The sequence below is a fragment of the Gallinula chloropus genome, assembly GCF_964237585.1.
Source record: "Gallinula chloropus genome assembly, chromosome: 6".
NCBI classification, from domain to species: domain Eukaryota; kingdom Metazoa; phylum Chordata; class Aves; order Gruiformes; family Rallidae; genus Gallinula; species Gallinula chloropus.
The window spans coordinates 21,035,913-21,055,531 of NC_140091.1; the positions used below are offsets into that span (position 1 = coordinate 21,035,913).

At 42.6% G+C, this 19,619-nt stretch overlaps 1 protein-coding gene across 4 annotated transcripts in view; it reads left to right on the forward strand.

Moving 5' to 3' along the window:
- The first annotated feature begins 2,426 nt into the window (after window positions 1-2,426).
- RC3H1 (ring finger and CCCH-type domains 1) overlaps window positions 2,427-19,619 on the forward strand; it is a 33,339-nt gene continuing 16,146 nt past the window's right edge. For all 4 annotated transcript variants that reach the window (XM_084266560.1, XM_084266561.1, XM_084266562.1 and 1 more), the window contains exons 1-8: window positions 2,427-2,817; window positions 9,760-9,880; window positions 10,626-10,865; window positions 11,926-12,101; window positions 12,971-13,171; window positions 14,815-14,947; window positions 16,368-16,486; window positions 18,242-18,354. In XM_084266560.1, the coding sequence (XP_084122686.1) occupies window positions 2,587-2,817; window positions 9,760-9,880; window positions 10,626-10,865; window positions 11,926-12,101; window positions 12,971-13,171; window positions 14,815-14,947; window positions 16,368-16,486; window positions 18,242-18,354 (1,334 nt within the window). In that variant the 5' untranslated portion in view covers window positions 2,427-2,586. The remainder of the gene's footprint in view (window positions 2,818-9,759; window positions 9,881-10,625; window positions 10,866-11,925; window positions 12,102-12,970; window positions 13,172-14,814; window positions 14,948-16,367; window positions 16,487-18,241; window positions 18,355-19,619) is intronic.

Here is a 19,619-nt window from a genome sequence, read left to right on the forward strand (position 1 = left end):
TAGTGGAGTCTCCATGTCCGTATCTGCTTTCAGTGTAAAGGCTATAGCTTCCTGTTAGATTTCGTCAGTTCCCGAGAAACTGCTCTCTTCCTTAATGCCTGGCTAATAACCAGTGTTTCAAATACTGCTCAGATTGTTTCTGAATTGCAGGTGTGCCTGGGAAATTTTTGGTGGATATTTTAATTTCAGTAGAAAGGTGACACGACTCAGGTCTTACACCATTTGAAGTTCAAAATTTTTCATAACACATCAATATACATGCTAGATCTGTAAAGCTGCATATTGCTCTTTGTAGTATGGCTTTCAGGGTAATTTCTTTGACAGATTTGGCTTACAGAGAACAATTGGGGTACTTGATACCAAGGTTTCATAAAAATTTATATAATAGGAGTGGGAAGGGGGGAAGGCTTGGAAATAAATTTCCTGGATATTTTAAGCAGCTAGCTCAATCAAGTAACTTAAAAGTGTGGATGTTGATACAGTCGTATTGAGAACGATTTGCCTGTGTGCTGTCAAGATGGGAAAGAAAGTAATTAATTTGCTATTAAGAGTTCAGGGGGGGTCACGGGGGGATGAACGTGGCAAGTGACACTACCCCTGGACAGTCCTGGCAGATGTTCTGGTTGTGCAGTGGTGGTGCTGGGATTAACCACATGCAGTGCCTTCCTCAGTACTGCCCTATCTGGGTAGTATTGATTTCTTGCTGATTCTGTGTTGGCTGGTAAACAGTGGGTGTGTGGCTTTGTACCTTGTCTTTTGATGGTAGAAGTAAAATTTATGAGATTGAGAACTAAGCTTTAATCTTTTGTTGATGAAACGTGCATAAAGATTAACTAGTAACTAACTCTTCATTGTTTGCCTTGGCAAAATGATGTTATCTGTGAAGAACATTGCACTAAATTCTGGAACGAGAGCCCGAGGCTTTCCAGAGTCTCTGTTCTAGAATTAGATTTTTGTTGCTGGTTTAAAATGCTTTGATTCTGAATTGCACAAGTCCTAACTTGAAGTTTCTCTCTTTGCTTTTACATAGAGTCGAGATTTTAATTTTGAGGGTGTTCTTTAAGCTAAGATTTGATAAAAAGTTGCTGTTTTGCTTATATAAGAACTTTCCATCCAGACAGATATTAGCAAGCAACTGCACACTGCTTGGTATGGAAACTAAGTCAGTGGTGTGTGGGAAAGTGAAACAAACATATATGGGTGGTTGGGGTGGGGGGGGTTGTTACTGTTTTGCTCCCTGATTTGGAAGAATCAGGTTGGTGGTAAATCTGTTAGCTGTGCTGGTTTTTGCCAGCTTCACTGGTGACAGAAAGTAAGCAAGACATCAGGGCTTTTTATTGCCAATTTTTCTTTTGATAGCACTTTTTCTCTCTTATGTATCTCCTCATATGTAGAGTTCTGCTCTTCTTATTTCTTTTTGTCCTACAGAGAACTCTTCCAGTCCCCTATAATAAGTAACATTTAATCCTCTTAGTGTTTTGATTCAGAAGTATCAACTAATACAAGCCTCCCAGGTTCTCCTCATATGCAGTGTTTCAGCACAATCTCTGTGCTAAAAACATTCATTTCACTGTAAATATAATCTTTAGGTAACAATGATACAAATCAGGGTTCAAAAAGGGTCCTTGAGAATCAGTTATCACTCTTCCAATCCAAAGAGACTTCTAGAAACTTTATTCCTGCTGTTGAGGGATGGAGCTGCTTGGTGGGCAGATTGAAGGCAGATGATCAATGCTGAATTATACCCAGCAACAGACAGAGCTTCCCAGAGTAACTGAGATGTGATGGTATAAGCCCACGTGGTACCATGCGGTTCTGTACAGATCAGCTTGTGTCAAAGTGGCGTAGCAGCAGTACATCGAGCTACCTAGCGATGTGTGTGAGCTGCGTTGCATGTCTGGTCTCTGTACCCTGAGCTGTTCATCCATTTCTTCTTGAGGTTATGGCAGCTCAGATGTTACCACTGACTCCTCGTGCCAATCCAGACCCCACTGTGATGCAAGTTTTGGATGAAGTCTTACCTAAGCAGAATTACTGAAAACTTAAAGTGAATCCACTAAAACAATTTTTTTACAGTAATAAGCACTGCAGCATTTAAAAAATTGTCTTTTTATAAATTCAGATTTGCTTGATGTTAATCAGGTCACTTGTAAAGAAAAAAAGAGAACATAAACCCCAAAAGCTACTTAGTCTTACGACTTCAATGAGATGGGCAACTACCTTGATTTCTTTTTGGTTTTAAAAACTGCGTAACAGCAGAAACTGTTCTAAGTGGCTTTTTTAGTACCAGAGTATTAGTAGAATTAAGGCAAGTTGTGACTCAGTCCTCTATCAGAAATGCACTGCTAGCTCAGTTACACATCTACAAGTAGTATTTACCTGGCACATAGGTTTTCATGTGCCAGTCCCCGTAGAGAATGCTAACTTTCTGTTTCTGCTCTCTTTCAGGTTATGTTTCACACTATGTGCTGACTGTCTGTACTTACAGAAGATACTTAAAAACAAACAGACTCTTTTTTTCCAAGATTTTGATTCCAGTGGAATCTGTGCTTTAGATTTTTGTCTTGTCAGTTAACTCCTGAAGCAATGCCTGTACAAGCTCCACAGTGGACGGATTTTCTCTCCTGCCCAATTTGCACACAGACGTTTGACGAAACGATCCGGAAGCCTATCAGCTTGGGTTGTGGCCACACTGTCTGCAAGATGTGCCTCAACAAGCTCCATCGTAAGGCGTGCCCATTTGACCAGACCACTATCAATACAGACATTGAACTCCTTCCTGTGAACTCAGCCTTGCTGCAGCTAGTGGGTGCTCAGGTATTGGTGTTGGGTTTTTTTTATCTGTTTCTGTTGTTTTCTTTAATTTAGGTGAACAATTCATGAATAAAGAGTATGACTCCACATTAATGGTGTGTAGGGTAGACATCTACCTTTTTGTAGACTGATGAGTACAGGTTTTAGACCTTTGATATGTTGTAATAGAAGTTCCTGGAACAGCAGTTCAGATTGTGCTGCCCCGGTTACTGACTGTGACTTTGTTACATCTCATTTTGTGTAACCATTGCCTGTCACCAGAAAGGCCTGGCTCTGTTCCCTTCTTTCTTCCCTAACTTGTATCTAGCCATGCTCTCCCAAAAGGATGAACCAGATCAGTGAGCTTATCTGGTGTGAGGCCATTCTTCTGTGTTACCTTACTGTATTCACCCTATGGATGTATGATCCATTGTCCTGAAAGCAGGAATGGGGACTGAGGCAGACACCACTGGTAGCAGCTTTTATACTGCCATGTTTAATTTGGAAGCGTGCTCTGGAAATGGAGGTTTTGAGCTGATGTGTTCATGTAAGTCCATAGAGGTGACTGAGACTCCCTGTTCTGCTGGAACAGGTACTCATCAGCTGAACCGGTCATCTTGTGGGATGAGTGCTGCTGTGACACTGGGACAGCCAGCAGCCTGAGGAAAGGGGCAGGGATTTGTGGAAAGCAGGATCGCCCAGTTCAGTTGCTGCACAGGCTTAAGTGGGCATAAGGTTATCATGAGTAGATCACTGGTTGTTTCCTGTGACCCATACCTCAAAAGGCTGACAGGATTCTGGGCTTGGGGAGGGGAGTGACAATCATGTCTAATGTATGAGTGAGGAACAAAAATGTAGGTGGGATGCATCGTTTTGGTGGAGTTCTTGTTTTTGTTCTGCTTCCATGTCTGGGCTCGGCTGAAAATTCAGAGAGATCTGTAGCTGGGGGAAACATGGAGCCATGTTCTAGAGGAACTTTAAAAGGTGTGGAGGAAAGACAGATGTTCTTACGATGCTTTTCATTAGGCGCTGTGACCTAGAGATCCAGATGTGGTTTTACAACTTTTTTCATTTGGTTTATCAAATAATACGGCTGGTGATGTGTTGTTCTTTTGCAATGCATGGCATGGAAGTTATTTCAGCAGTTTAACAATTGTGTTGTCTTTCTGGCTGTGTAAGTGGCTCATCCTGCTCTGCAGGAGAGGGCGACGGACTGTGAGCTTCCATTTCTGTCATGTGTATGCCACCGTCATTGAAGAGCTTCAGAGCAGTGTGAAATCTGTCAGTTACGACACAAATATTGTTATTCTTTCTCTCCTTTTCTTCCTTTACCTCTGGAGTTTCTAGCATAGCTCCAGCTGCATCCAAATGTCCACATTTATGATGACTGTCTCTCTCCTCCTGCATTTTTGGGTGGTTTTCTGTGCATCTGTTAAGATTTGTAAGAAGCTGTTTCATAGCTTTAGATTCATCCTTGCCTGAATTAAAATTTCTGTAAAAACAAGATCCTTTGGAATGAGCTAGAAAGTTGCCCTGCCTCTGTTGCAGGTAATTGAGAATTTTATTCTGGTTTTGCTAGTTAGCCAACTAGAATTTCCTCATCCGTATGTGTGTCAGATAGGAAGAAGGAAGAGTGGCTTTGTGATGGTGTATCTGTTTTGAGAGTGCTCTGAACTCTAGGTTCCCTCTTTAATGACAGTTTTTGTGTTCCTTTTTATAGCTTAAATTTTCGTATGATCAGATTTCATAGGACCATGTTTCACGGTGATCTTAAAGGTGCAGATGCCACCAAAACAAGACTGTATTCCTTTCCCCTCATTTGCCCCTCAGGAATATTCTTGAGTATTTGCAGCTCGCTGCAGTCTCTTGACCTAAGCAATAATCAGTGAGCTTAGCAAGCTTTTTCCTTCTTTCCCCTTAAAAGAAACTTGCACCACCTCCTAATTTCAATGAGCTTGTGAATGAAATAGGCGTTTGGTGTAACTCCCCCTTCCTTTTTCTTCCCTTTCCCTTCCTGGCACGTTTTGTACTGTTTACCATACTATGGAGCACTAGGAAATAAGTACACTACTCTGCTGACATGGGCAGGAAAACAGTTGCTATTTTCCACAAGTGCCTCTTAAGACAGTTTTTTAATCGTTTTACAGAAAAAGACTTAGTTACAGGGAAAAAAATTAAAAAAAAAAAAAAATACTACTCTGGAGAAACTACAGTTACTTTAAATCTGTCCCGTTAAGAAGGTGGGCAAGAGCCACCTTGTTGGTACATGCCAACAAAAATAATCTCTGAGCAAGAGGCAGTTTAGAGAACATGAGTAGTGTCAGTAACTGTAGCGAAACAAAGTTTTCTCCTTCTGCTTCTTAATTTAGTTTCATCAGTGTGTGTGTGTCGTTAATATCTCCTAAGTCTCCAGCAAACCCTTGTACACCTTAACCTGAGTCCATGGAGATGTGTAATACTTCTATTTTTAAATGCTAAATTCCAAAAACCAGGTTGCATTTTAAGAAGGAAATACAGTCCACGCAATTACAGCTTTTTAGCTGGTGTGGGGAGGAGAGAACAGCTTGTTCTTTTTCCCTTTGGGGAGGCTTCTGAGAAGTTCATGCATTTGTAAGTGTTGTTTTGCTGGAGGCAGAGGAGGACACCAGTCAGTTTGAAGAAACAAATCTATTCTGTGACTGGCAGCAATGATAGGATTCCAGGGCAAGTCAGTCGGCTGGCTTTCGTGCAGGCACAGTGCATGAAAGAAGCAGGGCTGTATTCTGGTGGAAAGCGTCTAACCTTGTCACACTTGCTTGGGAAAGCAGTAACTGATTTCTGTGACAACAGTGTTGTCTCTTTGTGTAGGTTTTTGTTGTTTTAATGGTGAAAAGAGTTGGTTTCTTAACTTGAATTACAGGCTGTTCCTCAGTCTTCCTTCTCCCCACCCTTCCAAAACCTGTTACCCAGGTTATATCTGCTCTTGATGTGAAAATCACCTGTTGCAAATTCCTGCTCCCCCACTATAGATGGTACACAGCATCAGCAGTGGTTACAGGCTCTGTTTGGGAAGGTGATAGTCAGGCAATTTAGACCACATAGATAAGCCCACATTAGATGACGCTGGGGAGGAGAAAAAGGGATTCTAAGGAGATGATGAGAATTATTCCTGGAAGAGCTGGAAATAGCCGAGCTCCTAAGCAGGAGCTAAGCATATTGTGAGGGAAGGGAGGCACGGTGGCCTTGAACACAAACCAAAAAGGCATTCATGGGATACCTTGCTCTTTAAACTTCTGGGGTAAAAAAAAAAAAAAAAAAATCCCTTAAGCCAGTTTCTATGGGACTGAGGTTTTGGATTTGAACTATTGAAGCATCCATGTGTTACTTGCTGTATGCAACTATTCTAAACATTTGCCAGGCCAGTGTTTCGAAGGCACATAATCATGGATATGTCATCTAATCTCTTCCCTCCTGTTCTTTAACACATGAAATAGCAGTATGTGCATTCCAAACAGGTGACATGAAGTGGCAGAAATTCCTGTGGTGTTTTAATTTCTTTTGTAGTCCACTGCTGGACATGATCAATACAATTCTAGGCATTACGCAGTGGAGTCATGTGTTCTATGTGGGAATGGGTGGAGTGACCGTAACTTCCAGCCCTTGCAAAAGGGGAAGATGACAAGTGTAGAGATACTAGTGGCATGTTTGATAATGCAGTATTGTAATTTTTGGTGAAGCGAGGTGCCACAAAAAAGGAAATATCTTTCCTTAGCACAAACTCTTGAGGAACTGAAGACAATAGACTTCTGGTTTTGCTCAGGTTTGGGGCGTTTTTGGTAGGAAGCAAATCATCTGCAATCACAGGGGGAGAAATACTGGGCAAAACAGTTTTCAAAGCAGTCTAAAAGGGGTTTGTTCTGTTTAAAATGTTCTGTGCAATTAGGTGTCTAATTAGTGACAGCTCCAGCCGAAATCCTTCATCAAATTATGCTTAAATCGCCAATTTAGAATTGCTGCCTAGTATGAGATAATGCTTTAGTATTCTTTTCCGGTCCTTTTCCTCATGCCATCATAACCTGCCTCTTCCCACAGCCACACGTAGTCAGTCATGCTGATAGGTGGCATTCCAATGCCCAGATACTCATGGACATCACCAAGGCAGATGTGCACAAAACATTCACAAATTTAAAGTAACTGAACATCTGAGATTTATTTTTCCTGTCTCCCTTGGGAGGTGTTTTCTAGATTATGTAAATGTATTTGCAGTGGGAACTTTTAAGGGTGTGGTGTCTGAGAGAATGGGGTATTGAATGTGGAGTAGTAGAACAAAAACTCTGGAGGGTGTCGATTTTGAGGCTCTCAAGGGGCATTGTAAACACAAGTGACCGTATGGTCCTGGGGGCTCTTGAAAGGGCATTTGGCTATGAGAAGGCCACGTGCTTTGGAGTTACTTCTCAGATATCCCTTAGCAGCTCCATGACAGAGCCGGAAGTACAAGTCAGATCTCCTGTGACTTTAATGCATCATGTCTTTACCATTTTTCTCGTAGTAGATACAGTCGTTCTAACACTAAAATATTAGTTTGGAAGTGCGTAGAATAAAACCAGCAGGAGGGTAAATTAGTTTTACTGAGATGCATCACATGAGTGAAGATCAAGAGCATGGAGATATGCATTCTTTCTTCTTGAAACCACAAAATAAGCATCATCTCTTATTGTTCAGGATGACACTTGCTGCAGCCCATTTGGGCTCTTTGCGGACAGTATAGCTGAACAAGGCTTTTATATTCTGACACTGAAGCTTCACTTGCAAAGAGAAGAAACGATATGCAGATACGCAGCTCTGAATAGATTGGTTAACTCTTGGAGGCTTTTCTATGCCAGCTTTTTCCTGGGGGAGGGGTTAACTTTCTCCTAGTTGCCTAGACAGTTCTCATGTCTCGCTGATGGAGTTGTGCTGTGTATGGCATTCCAAACTGCTGCTGTGAATGTGTGCTAAACCTGCCTTAATTCAAGATTGAAATCCAGGGCTGAACACAGCTTCCTGTCCCATGTCTGTTCCAAGCCCTCTTTGTCCTCTGGATGTTGCGAAGCTGTGGCTGCATTTCAGGTCATTGCTGGTGCCAGAGTGAATGCTTGCAGGAGTAACTAGGAATTTGCACAAAATACATTGCAGCAGTAAGTAGGGCAGAGACTCTGTGTAGTCCCTGTCTCAGCACAAATGCATGAGATGGGTGTTGTTTGATCAATAAGCCGGTTCTGCTTGTATAACTTCCTAGGCAGAAGCAGACTGTTAAAATGGCAGAGACTATGAAAAAGAGGTTAACGTGAAAGCAAATACTGAAGGTGTTAATACTTGTTTTCTGAATCCCAAGACACCATCCCAGCTGAGACACTTGGCAGTTGGAAGAAATGTCATTGAGTGGTGTAAAATAAAGATGCAAAATCGCACTTCACTCAAAGCTTTCTTGCTTACAGACGCAAAAACCTAAAACACCCCAAACAAATGCAACCCTATCCCCAAAATTAAAACCAACACCCCTTCCACCTCCCAGACTTCACAAGCTTCCTGCAGTCTGTGAAAAGCATCCAGGCTGACCCTGGTGTGATTAAATTAGGGTTTGTTTTTGCCTTTGGAGTAGAAGGGAAGGTGTTTCATTCAGCTAGTTTTGGGGAGGTGTTAACTCTCTTATTATGTTACACTGGGTGACATCTTGTCACTTAATGTGAAAGCAAGAGTTACACAGTAGCTTTAGATTTTTGTGGTGTGGGTCAACTGATCAGCTCAGCACCAACAGTTCAAGTCTGTAGAAGTATGATTGAAACAGATAACTTTCTATTAAACTTAACAGGAAAGTTTCTGTCCACATTAGTGTTGGTAACCATGTGTGTGTTTATAAAAATACATATTTTTACACTTTCACTATTTTTATTTGCTGCTGCCATCATGCTACTCTACGTGGCTGGTTTGCACGTGAAGATTTAGTGGGTCTGTAGCTGTCTTTAACTCGGGCATTAAAGGCTTTTGCTTTTAGATCATGGTCCCTGTAAGCAGCTATGTGGGATCAGTACACTGGTATTGCTAGTGGGATAGCGATTGACTGGGAAATAGAAGTTGAAGTCTGAGATCTGTTTGCACTTGAATAACATGTGAAAAAAGAGCTTGTGCTTAGTCTTAGGAGAAATACCAGTTCCTTGTAGTATCACACATTGAGTTGATTGCTGAATAGTAATGTTAAGAAACAGTAGTACAGTGCTGTGCTTCACCCCCGAATTGATTTCAAACTTTAAGAATTTAGCTGGGGGAAAACAAGAAATTATATATGGAGAGGGGGAAAGTGGGCAAATGTTCCAACAACAACAACAACAAAAAAAAACCAAACCAAAACAAAAAAACCACACCAAAAACCAACCTCTCCTAAACCCTAGAAGGTCAGTGGCTTGTGTTGCTTGATTAATACTTCTGGGTTAGTACATATATGTTGTGCAGCATTACTTGGTCTTGCTGCTTGATAAGTGAGTGTAGTCAGAATCTGTTCTGGGATGTCCAAGTACATTTGCTGCTAAGCTGTTCTCTGAGCTATGAGGCCCTAGATAGGATCCTTTACTTACCTGCAAACCAGATTTTGTCTGACTTTGTTCTCACGTCTTTGGCCAGAAAGCTTGGGGTTGTCATAATGCCTGTGTTATTTCTGCCAAAGTTTTATACTTACAGGAAATGCTGTCTCTGCCATTAATAATTTTTTTTTAGTCATATAATAATAAGCCTTTTGTTTGTAGGCCACTAAATAAATCTGCTTACCCTGGATTCTTTACTTTTTTCTTCATTTCTGCTGATTTCTTAATGCTATTAAGCAAGCTGAAAAAATGCTTACTAATATAGAAAGAACACAGAAGGGAACAAAACAGGAAGTGCTTGATGTGGTGTTTGTGAGGCTGCCACTTATTTATGCATATTCATCGCAGACTACATGTCATCTCTTCTCAGGTTCCTGAGCAGCAGCCAATCACATTATGTAGTGGAGCTGAAGATACCAAGCATTACGAGGAGGGCAAAAAATGTGTGGAAGAACTAGCCTTGTACCTCAAACCACTCAGCAGCGCGAGAGGTAGTTCCTGCATTGTTTCCTTTGAAAATGACAACTTGAAACAAATAAGATGCATACCAACTGTCTGCCATATCTGGATAACTGCCAGTGTGGGAACATAAACATGTTCCCAGGCAGGAAACTAGTGCAGAAGTTGGAAGAAAAATCAATGATTAGTTCATGTATTTGAAAAATGGATATGAATCTAGTTTAAAGCAAATTGAAACAAATTACCTAAGCATTAAGGTTATGTCTTCATGGGGAGGGGGGGATTTAAAAGTGTTGAAGTGGCTCCCAGCACACTTGTGAATCACAGGTAATCAAAACTGGGGTGGTGTTTAAACTCATGTATGTTTGGTTTGGCTAGGTTAAAGTGGAGATACCAGGTCCCTGAAACCCATGGATAAAGGAAGGACATGCCTTATGATCCCACCTTTGAGGAGACATCTAGGAATTTGTATGGGAAGGGTGCGGAACAGACTTGCAATACAGAGGGGTTCCACTTTCTTAGAGAGCTAAATCAGTCAATCACAAGACTTAAACCTGTGGGAAGGCTGACTCCCAGGAACTGTTTGCTTTTAATGCCAGGTATAACAAACTGGCAAAACCAAACTTCTCATATGCCCTCTGCAGTGTTCTGTGTAACAAAGCAGCCAGCAGGACAAGTAGGCTTGTGCTGCAGTGGCTGAAGAAGAGGAGAGAGAAGGTAGTTTTGTTTCTTTTTCTGCTTCATTTTTATTTTTTTCTGTTTCATTTTGTTTTGAAGGTGTGGGTCTCAACAGTACCACTCAGAGCGTGCTAAGTCGTCCCATGCAGAGGAAACTTGTGACGTTAGTTCACTGCCAGCTAGTGGAGGAAGAAGGGCGGATCAGAGCCATGCGTGCAGCACGCTCACTCGGTGAACGAACAGTCACAGAGCTCATTCTTCAGCATCAAAATCCTCAGCAGCTCTCTTCCAACCTCTGGGCTGCAGTGAGAGCCAGAGGATGCCAGTTCCTTGGGCCAGGTAGGTAACATCACAGCACTGCTTGTGTACTAGAAGCAGCTCGGAATTGAGGAAGATTGATAAGTGGGTGTCAGATTGGCCGAGTGATTTTTATTAGGCTGCTGCTTAATTTCTTAATGGTAGATCTCAGGATTAATGATATATCTGTTGGGTTGTTGTCATGGACTTTCACTTTTTTACTGCTTCTGCAAGTTTTCTATGAAATTAATGTCTGTCATCCCATTCTACTAAGATAAAACAGGAAGTAGTTTCTCAGCTGCTGTTCTTTAAAGAAGTGGAAGAAAATTAGGTTACTAGGAGTGACTGCACATGGCTTATTTCTGTTTTCTAGGGGAGTAAACATACAGAACAGCTATGGGTAGAAATATGTTGCATTTGGGATGGGAATCTGCACTTTTTAAGCTACACACGTAGAAATTAAATTAACTTTCGTAGAGTAGTAAAAAAATCCATTTTGCTTTCAAAAAATGCATAAAGTCTCAGTACTGAAAATGCAGGCTTTGCTTGTTGGGAACCAACAAAAATGATCCCTTGATACATTAAACCAGTTTGTTAAAAAATTAAGCTGCTTTTCCCCACTAAAACAGATGGAGGTAGGCTACTTTTGGGGTGCTAGGAAGAGAGGCTTGTTACCTAGCAAAATATGCAGTGCTACAGCACCTAGTGTACTTGTGTGGGCACTGATTGCTCTTGTACTGCATGGGATCCAATGCCCTTCCTCAGTCTGTCAGCCTTTCTGCTGGGATGTGGATAATACACTTGAAATTTATACTTGAGAAACATGTAGACAAGAACAAAGTCATCTGATCATCTGATATCCAAAATAGTACAAATAATTAAAAAAGTAAGTCCTATTGCCCTCATCACAGTCTAGGAATCTGGAAGTGTTCCGCCCCTTTTCTCTCTCTGTTCTTGCTCAGCTCCCTTTTCTGTTTGTCTCTGTGCACTGGTGGTGGGGGGTGGGTTTGTAGCTGGTCTTCCACATGTAGGGAAACAAGAAACTGTGCAGAAGTCATGGTCTTCTCTGATCTTTTGTCTCTTTACATTTCTCCCCATCCAGCAATGCAAGAGGAGGCTTTAAAGCTGGTTCTACTGGCTCTGGAAGATGGTTCTGCTTTGTCAAGAAAGGTCTTGGTTCTCTTTGTGGTTCAGAGGCTGGAGCCGCGATTTCCTCAAGCTTCTAAAACTAGCATAGGGCATGTTGTCCAGCTGCTTTACAGAGCCTCATGCTTCAAGGTACAAAGATGATTCCATTTGAAGGTTTCATAATGTGGGAAAATATTTCTCCATATAACAAAAAGATTCCTTAATTTAAACTTCATTGAGAACTTCTGAAGACTGATGCTTTTCCCATCAATTTTCATTGTCCTATAAGGTGAAATCTGTCTAAACTTGTGTAGTTACAGGAAGTATTCCTCACTAAGTCCTGCATGTGGTCAGAGAGAGTTCTTTGTCCTGTTGTTAGTGTAGGCTGACATTGCAGCTTTAAGCTGTAAATCAAAAGTTTTGCCTTTGCTCAGGTTTAATAGATGCACAGTAACAAAACCTGTATGTGAGTCAGCGTAACTTGTCTCCTTAGAAGAGCCTTAAAGCTTGAGAATCCCTAGGCCTCTTAATTGAGTGGTGGTGTGGTTAGAAGAGTAGAAATGGGAGGCTCTTGGATGTCAGAGCTGTATGAAGACAAGGTGAGCTGCTTGTTGGACTTAATAGTATTCAATGGTGCATTCCCAGGTGCTCATCTTAAATGTCTTTTCACTAAATGGGGTGAAAAATTCTTTGTGCTGCTATTTGCCACCTTCAAACGAAGTTCTACAATACAGACAAAATACAGATTGGAGAAGTAAGGTGTGGATGCTGTGAAGTTGTCCAGGAATCCTAATGCTTCTACAAGTAGCCTTGTTATCTGAATAAATTGGTATCTGTTTTGGGTTGGTTGCAGTTTGTGAAGAGCGTGTTATTTCAGTGGGAACTGGTGTTCACTCAATAGTATCATAGTTTAGTGGAGGAAGAACTTTGGTGCTGACTGAAAAATTTCACTTGCTTGGAGTTGATGTCATCTCCGGCTTATCCTCCTTAATTGTATTTGGCTCCTTTCTCCCCTCTAGGTGACAAAGCGAGATGAGGATTCCTCCCTGATGCAGCTGAAGGAGGAATTCCGCACTTACGAAGCGCTCCGAAGGGAGCACGATTCCCAGATAGTTCAGATCGCTATGGAAGCGGGTTTACGCATCGCACCGGATCAGTGGTCCTCGCTGTTATATGGCGACCAGTCTCACAAATCCCACATGCAGTCCATCATCGACAAGGTAAAGCCACCTGAAATCAGCCAGTGGAAAAAAAGCTGTGAAACCATGTCGTGGTTTTATCCCAGCTGAGAGCCGAGATCCACGCAGCTGCCTGCTCTTTAAAGGAAAAGAGGAGGGGGAGAAGGGGGAAGGGAAAAGGAAGGGGCAAATAACCCCAAAATCAAGAAACCAAAAGCCTGTGGGTTGGGATAAGGATAGTTGACTAAAATAGCAGAAAGATAAAATATAACAATGCTAACAGGACTTTAGAGCAGAAAATATATGAAACTGTTGATACACAATGCAGTTTCTCACCAAACCCACAACTCAGGCCGTGCCACCCAGAGCCGTCATGGAACCCGACTGTCCCCCAAAACCCGTGTGTCCTGGAGCCACCCACTCCTCCTCCCCTCAGCCCCCCTTTATACTGAGCAGGATGTAATTGGCATGGAATACACTCTTTGGCCTGTTTGGGTCACCTGTCCTGGCTTTGTTGTCTCCTTTCTCATTAATAGAGAAATGTGAAGAACTGAGACAGTCCTTGACTGTCTGACAGCAACTAAAACATCAGGGTGTTATCAGCACTGCTTTCATTTTAACTCTCAAACACAGCATTCCATCCGCTGCTACAAAAGAAGTTAACACCATCCTGACCGAAACCAGGACAAACCATTGCTCTGGCTGCTGTGCAGAAGGATTAGCTTCAGCATTGGTCTGATGCGTATTTAATAACTTGCCCACCTTTTCAGGTGTCCTGCCAGACATCTCCCAAAGGATCTAGGTAGAATTAAAGGACCTTGAATACTGAAATTGTGTGATATTAGTAAAGGGAATGTTGCCAGCCATCTTTGTCCTTCAGCTGTCTTGCTTATTCTTGTCTGCTGTACTCAGTTTAAAGCAAAGTGCAAATCTATTACTTTGGGAGTTGGACATAACAAGACTCTTCAGAAATCTAAATGTATTTTGCATTGTTTACTGGGTGCCAGTGCAGCACAGAGAAGAAATAGGTTACATTGATAGAACAATAGCAGCCTTTGTTTTGTCTTGAGAGCTGTATTGTTTCTGTCAATGTATTGTGTGGGCTTGTTCAGCGTGGAGAAGAGAAGGCTCTGGGGAGAACTTATAGCAGCCTTCTAGTACCCGAAAGGGCCTGCAAGACAGCTGGGGAGGGACTTTTTAAAAGGGCCCGGAGTGATAGGACGAGGGGGAATGGTTTTAAATTGGAAAGGGATATGTTTAGATTGGATATTGGGAATAAATTTTAACTGAGGAACGTGAGGCCCTGGCACAGGTTGCCCAGGGAGATAGTGGCTGCCCCCTCCCTGGAGGTGTTCAAGGCTGAGTTGGATGGGGCCTTGAGCAGCCTGGTCTGGTGAGAGGTGTCCCCCCCCCATGGCAGGGGGTTGGGACTTGATGACTTTTGAGGTCTTTGACAACCCAATCCATTTTATGGTTCTGTGATTTCAACCTGTAGTGTCAAAGAATTGTGTGCTTTTTGTGCCAGAGAAGAAATTTAATAGAAGGTGCTGGCTGAAATGGGGCTGTGTAAAAAATGTTTTACTCCAGTTCTGGAAGAGAGCTCTTGTGAGCTTGTGGAGCAGCAGCCTTCAAAAGCCACGAGGTTTGCTTTGCCTGTGGAAAGTTAATTATTGTAATTTTTTAAGTTGCAGACCCCGGCCTCGTTTGCACAGAGTGTTCAGGAATTAACTATTGCTCTTCAGAGGACTGGAGATCCAGCTAACCTGAACCGTCTCCGACCTCACCTAGAGCTCCTGGCAAATATTGATCCCAGTCCAGGTAAGTTAAGATGTTTTATAAACAGTCTGTAACCGACAGTGTAGCAAGAGGAGCTTAACAGTGTTGGGAGGATTTAAAGGCTGTTCATCAAGTGGAAGGAAATATCCTCTTAAATCAAACTTCAGTTTCTTGAGTACTATTCATACCCAGCCTAAGAACAGCAGTAATCTATGTGAGGAACTGAACTATTCTGAAGCAGAGTAGATTCAGAAACATAGCAGAAATAATCTCACCCAGTCTCTGAAGAAACCTTTTTTATTTGGCAACAAAGGGTGAGTGGGGATGAGGGTGTTGAACACGTACAGTCCTGTGAGTTTAAGTGGTGTAGACTTGATATTGGCAGTGGTAACTGGGGGCAGTGGCAGCAGTCTTAACATCTTCATTTTCCCCTTTTTAGTACATCTGCTGCTATTTAAAACCAGATCTGTAAATGAACAAGAAGATTGTTGAGAGTCTTCTTCACACAGAGAGCCTTAGCTGTCACTCTGAGATGCTTTTTCTCTCCAGCTCTTTACCAGAGCAAGTAATGTGTTCACAACAAGGGGAAGTCAGCAAGAAAATGCTTACCAGATTGAGCACTCCCACTAACTTACCTATGGATTGCCTGTCTCTTCGTTCTCGAAATCATGTGTACTAGTTCTTGATCTAAGGTTTCTAGCCTGCAGGCATTGCATTCAGAAGACGCTCTTAGAAGATGCCTTCAGATTTTAGTCTGCCTCTGTGTAAAACGATTTTGGATTCTAAAGCAGAATTTTGATAGTTTGAGTAGATAGTAGCTGGGCAGAAATCACTCTAGACAAGAAAGATTTGTTATCCTAGGGAATTCGATACTGTTGTTAATACATAATTTTGCAAAGGTGGGAAAGACAGTCTGTGAAGGAGGGAGGTTAGTTGGAAAGGATGTAACTGGGAACTGAACTGAGCACTGTGTTGTCCTGTGACTTTGTGGTATGTGAGAGACACCGATTTCCATTGCTGTTCACTGATTGTGCCTGCCTGGTCTAGGTCAGTGATAATGGTACTTCTACAGCATGATTTTACCTGCAGGAGTCTGAATGCAAAGAGGGATTTTCAGCCCCCTTTTTTGTCCCATTTTGTGCAGATCTTGTACAAAGCATTTACTTGGGGGTTCTTGTGGCATAGGAAGGTTTTGGGAAAAGCAAATAATTGGACATGCTAATAACAGCTTTTCTGTCTCTAGGTATTTTTTGTGGTTTGATCTCAAGTCTATAGGTACCTTCATTCTTTGTGGTACCTCTCCCTGAATTAAGGTGCTGAACAACTTTTGCTAATGATGTGCTTTTCCAGTAAAATCCTTTTTGGTTGTCTAGTGAAGTTGTATGATACTGGTGATTACTTTGTACCTGGTCTTGGAAAATTCTTCTGACTTTGCTTTTTATATTCTCTGTCAATGCAATAGATGCTCCACCTCCAACATGGGAACAACTGGAAAATGGACTGGTTGCCGTGAGGACTGTGGTTCATGGTTTAGTTGATTATATTCAGAATCATAGCAAGAAAGGAACGGATCAGCAACAGGTAAAAGTGAAATCATTTAGGAAGTGCTTGTTTTATTGACTGTACCCAATAGTAGAGGTTTACTCATGTCATCTGGAAAGACTTGGTTTGAGGAGCTGGTAAAAATATCACTGCTGTGTCATTTTTATCCAAAAAGAAAACAGAAAGGGAAAGAACCCTAAACCCAAAACAGCCCCCACCCCGCTATTACCCATTGCATTAACTTGCACAGCTAAACAGATGAAAAGGAAACAGTCTGATCTGGCTGAAAGTGCAGGGAAATGAATAAACAACCCTCCTGATTAGAGGGTGGGCAAGAGAAACTGGGTGCCTAGCACTGGTCTGCAGGAATTGTCTTACCTTTGTTTTGATTTGATCCACTTCAGCCAGACAGTTCTGTTAAGTGATATTCTTACTCCTGTGCTTAATGGCTTGTAAAGCTTAAAGGTTTGAGAAGGCTATATAAAGGTGCAATCCAAGTTCCTGAAACTTTTTTTTCTTCAGAAATTAAACAATGTTGACAAGTACATATATATGTCAATATATAAACATATCTCATAGTTTCTTCTGTGTTCTTTGGTCTCATTCTGTTGTGTAGCTAAATTGATATAAATGCTAGTTGCTGCTGGAAGAGAAAGCTGCCTGTCACACATTCTCACTCCCTCCCTTGCTTTGGCACTCTTCTTGGAGAGCTGGTTCAAGGAGCTGAACTAGTAGAAAGACACTGTGCCAAACGAAAAAGAAAGAAGCAAAATCAAAGTGCATTATTTCTGGTGTTCTACCTTTTCCCATTCACTGGGAGGCATAATGAGCGCTGTTACCAGCGAGAGGAAAAGCAGTGGGAATACACAAGTGGGAGTCAGTGGGGAAAAAACAGTGAGGGTTTTTGTTCTGGTTAGACTGTTGCCTAGACCTGGTACATGCTGTGCTGCTTGGAAGGTAACCCAGAGCCTCCCCAGTGGGCAAGGGACATCTGCTGAGCGTTGGGCAGAGATTTGCTGACTGGCAGCAGTGGCCAGTAGCAGAGGGCTGTGCAGCTTACATGCACCCTGCCGAAATCCTGCTTTTGCTGCAGTAAATGGCAAAAAAAACCCGAAGGTAAAATAATCTGTGTGCAGGTGGCTTCTTCTGGATTTACGTCTTCTGGCTGAGTGTGTCAGAAAGCAAGAGGTTACTTTTAAAGACTTCTTTCCCTCAGTAGGCACTTCTGCCTCTGATTTAATTCTGCCATAAAATTTGTAGGAACTTAAATGTCTTTGAGACCACGTCTGGCCTTCTGTAAGATTTTATTTGGAAACACTGGCAGGTTAAACTCAACTCTCGTGGAGATCAAAGGGATGCTCAGGTGACATTTTGAGCTAGTGGAAAGCGAGGGGAAAAATAACTGGCTAAACTCTGTTTCTTAGCCTGCCACAAAGCCTGATGACTATTTGGCAGTTTCTGATCAAGCATGGGAATTGCTTTCCAGCCTCTATCAGTTTTGTCTGCTTAACTATTTCCTGAAGCATACAGCTGTGTTCCAGTCAAGGAGGGAGTAAGGAGTGTGAATAAAAACACTTTAAACACCTGATAGTGTCTTGTCAAAGTATCTGCTAGTTCTGTTGAAGAACCTAACGAGAATACTGCCCCAGTCACTTATTTCACATTAGGTACTTCTGAAACGTGTAAACTGAAGGAACTGCCAAAGGTCGAACAGGTCTCTAAGGCAATGTGTTCAGCGCTCTGTTAAATGGACTGATATTTGAGCATCTCACCTTGTTTCTTTGACCTTGTCAGCCTCCACAGCACAGCAAGTACAAGACCTATATGTGTCGAGACATGAAACAGAGGGGAGGATGCCCCCGAGGGGCCAGCTGCACCTTTGCACATTCGCAGGAGGAGCTAGAAAAGTAAGTGTTTCTCTTATGAAACAGATTGGACTGATTTCTGCCCTCTTATCTGGGAGAATTAGTTATCATATCTAGGAATGAGGAGAGGAGGCATAACTTGTGAAAAACTTTACTCCTTGCTAATGTAACAGACAAGCTTTGGAACTGTTTGCTGTGGAGTACAGGGTAGTTTACTTTGTTCAGCAGTAATGCAGCTCTCAAAGTTTGTTTATACAAGTGGATTTTGGCTGTTTGTATTATTTTCGAAGTGTGAGTAAACGTGCTGCTTGACTGCATCCATTACAGTGGTATATTTGTGTGTATTTCTTATCTTGCCTTTATAGCCAGGTGTGAGAAGTAGGTCACTGGCAGGTTTCCAGGTGTAGGGTGTCACTTCTGTGCTGCTAGGGCTTTCCAGAGAGCTAAAAACAAGCGTTGCAAGTTTTCTTTCTGCATCAGTTGCTCCTTGAAACTGTTGGACAGATTGCATGTGCAGTAGCCTAACAGTGGTTAAAGCTGCTGTTGGGAGCATTAAAAATACTGAGTTTTACCTGAAGCCTGCAGAATAAGCTACATTGCTTACAGATTTAGAGGGAGCACCCAGTTACCCAAGAGCAAACTGCTACTGTTCTGAAGCTTGTTTTAATTCTTTGTAGAAGTCAAATGGGTTAATTAAGATTTAAGGTATCTGCGCAATGTATTTTATGCAGTATATAGGACTTGTTACTTTTTGGGCTAAGATAGTTCATAGCATCCCGGACTGGTTTGGGTTGGAAGGGTCCCCACAGTCAATCTAATTCCACCCCCTGCCATGGGCAGGGACACCCCCCACCAGCACAGGGTGCCCCAAGCTCCACCCAACACAGCCTTGAACCCTGACAGGGATCCCAGGGCAACCCCAGCTTCTCTTGGCATCCTGTGCCAGGGCCTTCCACCATCCCCAGGAAGGATTTCTGTCTCCCAGCCCCTCTCCAGCTGCCCTCCTGCAACTGAAGGCTGCTCCCCTGGGCCTGTTCCTCCCTGCCCTCAGCACCAGCCCCTCTCCATCTTTCCTGGAGCCCCTTGAGGGACTAGAAGGGGCTCAGAGGTGTTCCTGCAGCCTTCTCTTCTGTAGGCTGAGCCACCCTAGCTCTCCCAGCCTGTCTCCAGAGCAGAGGTGCTCCAGCCCTTGGATCATCTCTGTGGCCTCCTCTGGAATCATTCCAACAGCTCCACGTCCTCCTTGTCCTGGGGACCTCCAAGCTGGATGCAGCACTGCAGAGGGGTCTCCCCAGAGCGGAGCAGAG